This window comes from Gekko japonicus, unplaced genomic scaffold (genome assembly GCF_001447785.1).
Source record: "Gekko japonicus isolate JY-2015 unplaced genomic scaffold, Gekko_japonicus_V1.1 scaffold1374, whole genome shotgun sequence".
Taxonomy (NCBI): domain Eukaryota; kingdom Metazoa; phylum Chordata; class Lepidosauria; order Squamata; family Gekkonidae; genus Gekko; species Gekko japonicus.
The window spans coordinates 95,041-103,016 of NW_015164711.1; the positions used below are offsets into that span (position 1 = coordinate 95,041).

At 46.1% G+C, this 7,976-nt stretch overlaps 1 protein-coding gene across 1 annotated transcript in view; it reads left to right on the forward strand.

Moving 5' to 3' along the window:
- The window catches only part of COG5 (component of oligomeric golgi complex 5), a 97,323-nt gene extending 89,462 nt beyond the window's left edge, over positions 1–7,861 (forward strand). Inside the window, exons 16-17 of the mRNA XM_015409544.1 lie at positions 4,795–4,874; positions 7,360–7,861. Coding sequence (XP_015265030.1) covers positions 4,795–4,874; positions 7,360–7,474 — 195 coding nt within the window. The 3' untranslated portion in view covers positions 7,475–7,861. The remainder of the gene's footprint in view (positions 1–4,794; positions 4,875–7,359) is intronic.
- The last annotated feature ends 115 nt before the right edge of the window (positions 7,862–7,976 follow it).

Consider the following 7,976-nt stretch of genomic DNA (forward strand, 5'->3'; position numbering starts at 1 on the left):
GTTGGCAGCAGAGAGGGCTAGTCGGCGCTGGGAAGTCCCCGGCTGCCGCGTCACTCAGGTGGCCCTTGGCAGACCTCCGCTGGCCTTACTTACCTATCGAGTGGAGGGCCTGCCCCCTGGAGTCTTCGGGGCTTTGTCTAGGTTGGGAATGGCCCGTACAGGGGTGGCTGATTGGCGAGACCAGCCAGGCGAGCTTGGGACCCTCCCCCAGGAACCAGACAAACTGGGGGGGGGATTCTCCCTTCAACAATAAGCAGTTGGAAGCTGCCTCTCTAAAACAGATCTCACCGGGATGTGGGGGGGTGAACCTCCTCAGGGGGACCCAAGAACAGAGACCCTTCCCCCCACTTTGCAGCCCTACTAGGGCAAGGGGGAGCAAAGTTTTGGCGGAGGGGGAATGGTGGCAGCCATCTTGATCCCTCATGCTTCCTTACAGCACTTTCTGTTTCACTCTCCCCCTGCAGGCAGAGAGGGATGGCTGATAAAGCCATTCCAGGTAGCTCCCAGGATAGAGATAGTTCCTTTGGGGAACTGAATTTGCCCAGACTGTCAGTCTCCTTGGCATCAGAAGAGTCCATGGAGCCACAAGTATTGGTGACCAGGGGTGATAAGACTGAGCTCCTAAACTGGTTTAGAAGTGAGATGAGAAGGGAGTTTAAGGAAATGCTGCAAGAAACGTTCCAAGGCTCTGGCTCCCATGAATCTCCCATAGGAAGGAGCAGAACCATAAAGAGGGCCAGAAACAGAGAAGATGACTCATCAAGCACCTCTAGGTCCGCTTCTAGATCAAAACTGAGAAAGTGGACCAAGTCGCCCACTAAGGAGCGTAGTCCCCTGTTGGGAAATAAGGAAGCAGAGTCAGACTCTACCATCTCTTCCTTAGAAAGAGAGGAAGGGGAACTTTCAGAGGAGGAGGAGGAGGAGGTGATGCCTTCTGTCTAATCGAGGCTTTTCCCACAAAAATTATACTCTTGGCTCCTGCCTAAAGTTTTGAGGAGTCTAGATCTCACCTCCAAGCCCAAGGAGAAGGCAGACCAGGATTCAGAGTTCCAAAAGGGATCAGGTAAACTGATGCCAAAAGTCTCCACCTCACAACCAGGGCTACTCCTCCTGCCTCCTTTTATAATTATGAAAGCAGAGTGGGATCACCCAGCTAAGCCCAAAGCTAACCACCATCTTTTCTCTAAGTTTTATTCACTGATGCCAGATGCCACTAAGAAGCTGAAACTTCCAGTAGTGGATGACCCAGTGACCAGTATGTCTTCTAACTCTGTCTTACCCATGGATGCAGACGGGATGCCAAAAGATCACACTGACAGACGCATAGAACAGGCTCTGCGCAGAAGTTTTGAAGCCTCTTCTTCTTCAATTAAGGCATCCACGGCAGGTTCCCTGTTTGCCAGGGCAGCATACGATTGGGCCGAAAACCTGGCTTCAGCAGACAGTGACGCCCTAAAAGAATTTAAAGACGAGCTGAAGAAAATTGCTCTAGCAGTCAAATTCACAGCAGATGCCTCCCTGGACATGCTCCAACTCTCGGCCAGGGCAATGGCCTGGAAGTGTGACAGCACGGAGAAACACTTGGCTTCGTCACTGGGACGTGGACTCCTCAGCGCAAGCGACGGTGGCGGCGATTCCCTTTAAAGGAGTGAACCTCTTTGGAAAGAGCCTAGACCGATACTTGATAGAAGACAAGGACAAGAAGAAAGTCCTTCCTTCCAAAAAGAGAGAGGGTAAATCCAGGAAAAGGTTCCAGCCCTTTCGTGATCAGAAGAGGGGGCAGAAACCTTTCTATTCCAGACCCTTCAAAGGAAAGTGGCAATCCAGACCACAGAATAACAAATCCTTTGGTAACAACAAGGGTGAACTATCCTCTACCAAAAGCCTCAAAAAGGGTTCCTCAGCAGGACTACAGGAACACAGAAAACCTGTTGGGGACAGGGGGAAGACTGCAGTCCTTTTCAGAAATTTTGCATCAAACGGTTATGGATCAGTGGGTCCTGGACACGGTGACCCGTGGATACAAACTGGAGTTCTCTTCCTTTCCCCACCGGTGTTTTATTCAAATTGCAAAGATCCGCAACCAAGTGAAACACCTTCAGACAAAAGAGGCAATTCAATACCTTCTAGACATCAAGGCCATAGAAAGAGTTCCATCCTCCCAGCAGGGGCAAGGAGTTTACTCTGTGTTCTTCATAGTGCCAAAGAAAAATGGAGACACAAGAGCTATTTTAGATCTCAAATGGTCCAACAAACTCATAAAGGACAGAAAGTTCAGGATGGAAACTCTCAAGTCCATTCTGTCTGCCATCCAGAAGGGAGACTTTATGACATCAGTAAACCTTTTAGAAGCCTACCTACATATTCCTATCCACAGGGACCACCGCAAATTCCTTCGCTTTGTATACGCCAGTCGACACTACCAGTACAGAGTCCTCCCGTTCGGGCTGAAATCCTCTCCAAGGGTTTTCACAAAAATACTAGTGACTCTAGTAGCGCACCTCCAACTGAAAGGGGTAGGCCTTTTCCCATAACTGGACGATATTTTAATCAAAGCGCTGTTGCTCCGGGAGTGCGAACAAGCATTGCAACTGACAGTCCGGGTCCTGAGGGACCACGGGTTTGTGGTCAACTGGGAAAAGAGTCACCTTCGCCTTCCCAGAGGCTGCTTCACCTGGGGGTAGAGATAGATACAGCAATCGATCGGGCCTTCATATCTCAGGAAAGGGAACTGAAGGTTCAATCACTGTTGACGGAAGTGATAAGGCAGACTACGATAGAGCTGATGACCCTAGTAAACTGCTAGAGATGCTGGTATCCTGTCAGGAAATTGTACAGTGGTCGCGGTTCCATGCCAGGCCCCTGCAGAGATTCCTGTTGCCCTATTAGGGGGCCATAGCATGAAAAAGGTACATGCGCCTACAACTTCCAACAGAAGTGCACCAATAACTATTGTGATGGCTGGCACTGAGTCGCTTCAAACAAGGGTCCCCTCTTCGAGATCCCCCAGGACTGGTCATGACTACGAATGCAAGCCTCTTGGGATGGGGGGCATATTCGGCAGGCCAGATGGCTCAGGGGGAATGGTTGATAGATGAGGCACGGAAGAGCATCAATTTCCTAGAACTCAGGGCGATTTGGCTGGATCCCACACACCCCGCGGCCCACTCCCATCTCTTGATCAAGCCCCAGCCACCCCCCACAGCCCACCCCCAATCAGGCCTTGCCTTACCTTACCTTACTTCTTGCTCCAGTGGCCTGCTCAGTCGGGCCACCGGAGGGCTGTTGGGAGCAGGGGGCGTGGCTAAGCAGGAACTCAGCCGGAACGCCGTTCCAGTGCTTTCCAGCCCAAAAATAGCCCTGAGAACTCACCACTGCAAACCCTAACATCACAGCCATGCTGTAGGTCCTGCCATGTTTTGGGATCCTAGAGGGGAATAAGTGAGAAGGGCGAAATGGTAAAGATCCATTCCACAAGCAGAGCTGCACTCTCTATCCTTTGAATCGAAGCAGAAGCTGCCCTGGAGCAGACTGTGTTTGTTGTTGATTTCTAAGGTAAAATAGGCCAGTTCTGTTTTAATAGACTGGTATGCAAAATTCAGTAGCAGAAAGAACAATGAAAGGAAAGGTATTTCACCGTGATAATTTTTTAAGTCTGGACTTAGGGTCACACCTGATATTATGGGAGGATCCATGTATATTTATGTCTTCTGTTCGTGTGTAAAAAGAGTCTTTTTGACTAACACTGGAGCCTAGAGTGGGCAAGAGCAAAAGCCTGCCCTCTCCCACCTCACCTTGCAACATTCCACTATTCTGAGCATTTGTCTCTGCTCCCCCCCCCCCGCAGCTTTCTTCCAGTATCAGAATCTACAGGTGTTGTGTCAATACTGCTCTGTAGTGCCCTTGCCCTGCTCAATTTACACTGGGGCAGTGCCACCACAGCTGGCTCCACCCAACGTCTTTGCTGCTGGGTTTTCCCCAATCAAACTGGAAACCAGATGCAGCTTCTGTTTGTTTGCTCATTCTCATGCTCTGCATCAAAATCACGCTCCATATCTCAGTGCCATCTCTTACTGGTGGTAGCCACGTGTAGATGTGGACATCAGTGTTTCCTTCTAAAGGAAGCACCTTCCTATTTCCTTTTTTTTTTGAGCCCCAATACAGCAGAGACTTTTGTGACTTAAGCAGACATCCTATGCCCATGGGAGCCAGGCTTGGCAAAAAAAATAAATGTTCAGATTATTGGAGTGCTGCAAGGTAAGGTGGGGGAAATGGTGGGATGAAAAAGGGAGCTCCCCCTCACTTTGTGTTTTACATCTGAGCTGGAGGACACAGGAATAAATACGTGCGGATCTTCTGCAAGTCTAGTTCAGCCCTCAGTATCTAAGGATACTTTGTGGAAGTGGAGAACCACCTCCACAGTGCATATCAACCATCTATAAGCAAAAGGGACCTATTCAGCAGCCACTTTAATTCTGACCTGTTAGTCCCCACTTTTCCTTAGCAGTTCAGAATGCTCTGAGGAAACAATTGCGTTCAATCAAAGCCCCAAGTTACTAAATACTGTTGTTGGCTGTAAAGTGCTGTCAATGGCATATTGTCTGAGATTTTCTGAAGATCTCTGCAATTCATAGCTATTTGCTTGTATTATTGCATGGTTGATATTTTTCACCTACACCAGTTATCTCCTAGCATTAACTTTTGTTCCACACTTGGAAATGACAGGGAATATATTTTGCATATACATTCAACTTTGGTTAAATATTTAATGGATTTTCTTTTGGCTCCTGGAAGAGAGCCGAATGGACCGTTGCCCGTTATTCCCGATGGCTTGATGACCATCCCTCGGAGAAGGACAGGCTCATTTTAATCAGGTACGTTTCCACTGAATTCTTCGGACATGGGATCTAGTCCTCTGAATTTTTCCACTAGTGCAAAATGGTTTTGTTTTTGCCAATATTGCAGGTTCATTCCATTGCAGACCTTTACTTTTGTTTCCTACTGGCCTATTCATTGTCCTTAAGCAGCACAATGTTCCAGCTTTACACATTTTGATGGGAAGTATACCTCTATTTAATGTTAATATCTGATATTTCGCAGCTTTGAGACATCAAGCTTTTCAACCCTAGTTGTTCAGGATGCAGTCTATCTGTGTGCAGCATGTTCTGCAGCACTGAACTCCTTAAAAACATTTTGTCAAAGTGCATTGAGTGTGCACAGATCAGTGCTGATAGAACTCAACTGTTATCGAGTCATTTGCTTCACACCAAAAATATCTTTCTTAATTTTTCCAATTACATCCTTTTTGAAATGATGAAGACCCCCCATTAGGTAAGATGACAATTCAGAATCAACAGGTTGTCTCTGCTCTGTGAAAGTGGTTTTTGTCTTTGGAAGATGCTCCAGACTCCTGTTTTATTTTTTCCTTGCCCTGATGCTGAGTCATAGGCAGTGGAAGGGAATGAACTGTAGTGGTTTGCATTTGTCAGCTACAGCAGTCCTGAGAAAACAGTTTGGCAGCTGGTTTTATATGGAGCTTGAGGGCTATGAAAGACTTAAGCAGACATCCCTATGCTCATGGGAGCCAGGTTTGGATAAAAAAATGTTCAAAGCACTGGAGTGCTGCAAGGTAAGGAGGGGGAAATGGCAGGGGGTTTCACTTCTCTCTCTCTCATGTGGTCACTTTTGGATGAAAAAGGGAGCTCCGTCTCACTTTGTAGATTGAGCAGGGCAAGGGTACTACAGAACAGCATTGACACAACACCTATGTAGATTCTGATAGAAGAAAGCTGGGGGGGGGGAGCATAGAAAAAAAATGATCTGGTACAGTACTGTGCTGTCATGAAGATTTAAGCGTGACTGGACAAGGTAATCTCAGCTGACCCCAAAACAATTAGTTTAGTTCAACCCCAGGCCACTGTCTGTCTCTGCCAGTTCAGTCAGGGCACCCACTAGTAACCTAGATGGACAATAAACCAGCAGGCAGGCCTTAGTCACACATGCTAAGTCGATGGACTCATCTAAAAAGAGAAGCATGCATTACAGATGTGGCATTGTACATCATCAAAATTGAAGTGGGGATATCAGTGAGACCCTCTCCATGCGTATCACTTTGGATGAGTTGGAGAGTGTACAGTGTACAGATGCTGAGTGTCAGAACGTCCCTCCATTTGTCCCTCAAACTTACCGCTGCCATAACATGCCCAATGAAGCCCAGCTGTTGCCATTTCTCCCCCTTCTCTGTCTCTCTTAAGCTAAAGAACTGTGCTCACAGGGAATCTATTCTGGGGTGGGGAAGGGAAAGGTTGTAAACCGCCCTGCGACTCCTTCGGTAGTGAAGGGCAGGGTATAAATCCAATCTCTTCTTCCTCAGTTACATCCACACATCCTGCTGAGGTCTGTTCTGTTTTTCTTTGCTTGGTATGCAGACAGGAGTTCTGACTTGTTTTTGTGGGACCCTAAAATGGGTGGTCCCTTGCCACTAGAAAGATATTGGTCTGGCACACTAATCAGAAATGGAAAGGCAACTTGGTGTGGACAGTTTTATTGTTTTCTCACAAAACTTTTCCTTGTTGTCAGTTTGTTTTAATAAATGATCCTTAATAGGGTTGAAATGCTATCCCAAAGGCTAGTGGCCTAAGGCTATTAGAATGTTTAGAAGGCAAACAATAACTAGCAATTTTTACTTTAAATTATTGTTGAGATCAATGCTCCCTCTAAACTGTGGAGTCTTGTGAGCAAAAATTCTACTTTGTGAGCTACTGGCATTAAAGTTGTGAGCGAGCTATTTGGCTACTGCATATATGTTTGCTCTGGAGCCATCCTTCCTGAGCGAAGACAAAAATATGAGCTGGAGGCTAAAAAACTGAGCTAGCTCACACTATCTCAGCTTAGAGGGAACACTGGCTAGAGAGAGGGACATCCACTCTATGAAACACCCCCGTGGTTGGTTGACTAGGAAAAGCTTCAAAGGGGTAGGGGGATTGATTTGGGGTACCTGTCTGCAGACCTTGATGAACTGCTGCTGTCTTGGTAACACTGTGGATTGTTTCATCTTCACTTCATGATGTTAGCCAATAAAGGAACATAAAGTGGATGTTGTGACATTACAGAGCCAGTAAGAACAAAGGGTTCAAGGTGGAGCTACTAAAGGGAACACTCAGCTTTTCTGTATGTATTCATGAATGTTACTGGAAAGTCGTTTCTGCTGTAGTGATCACGGTCAGTAGCTGAGTCGTCAGCAGCAAGGCAGTAGGCACTTCTAAGCTAGTCTGCATATTTTTGGGTAGTGTCATATTACAGGCTTGCTTTCACAACCAACTTCAAACCATTCTAATTAGCCTTTTTCCCTTTAAACAGAGGTGCCCTGGAAGCTTATGTGCAATCAGTAAGAAGTAGAGAAGGAAAAGAATTTGCTCCAGTCTATCCCATAATGGTGCAGCTGCTGCAGAAAGCCACGTCTGTGCTTCAGTAGAAATGTCTCTTGAAGACATCAAGACTCAGCACTAATGGTAGGGGGGGTCCTGCTTTAGAAGCATCTTTCCTTCTGCCACAAAAATCTGTTGCTGCTTAACTGAAATGTTTTGCTTCCTACAACTTTCCTTATCAACAGAAGTTTTTTACAATGTACTTTTTTATTAGGCTAATTTCAGATAAATATATTTAGGAACAATTTTCTGACGTTACCCTTTGAATTTAGAAACTGAAGAGCCACTGAGAAGGCTCCCCTTCCTGCATTTGATAAAAGTGGGAAAGCTGTAATCGGATTTTCGAAACAGTTAAAAAGGAGTAATGTGTATTTGCTTCCTATCAACAATGTTCATGCTTTATAGTACAGTTTAGTTCATATATGTTGATTCTGACCTCATTATGTAAAGTTCTGTCAAGTTCTAAATGAAAACAATCTAATTAAAAGAAATTCAATATGTTTGGTTCTTGTTTTCCAAGCGTCATTTACATTACATAACAGTTAGTCA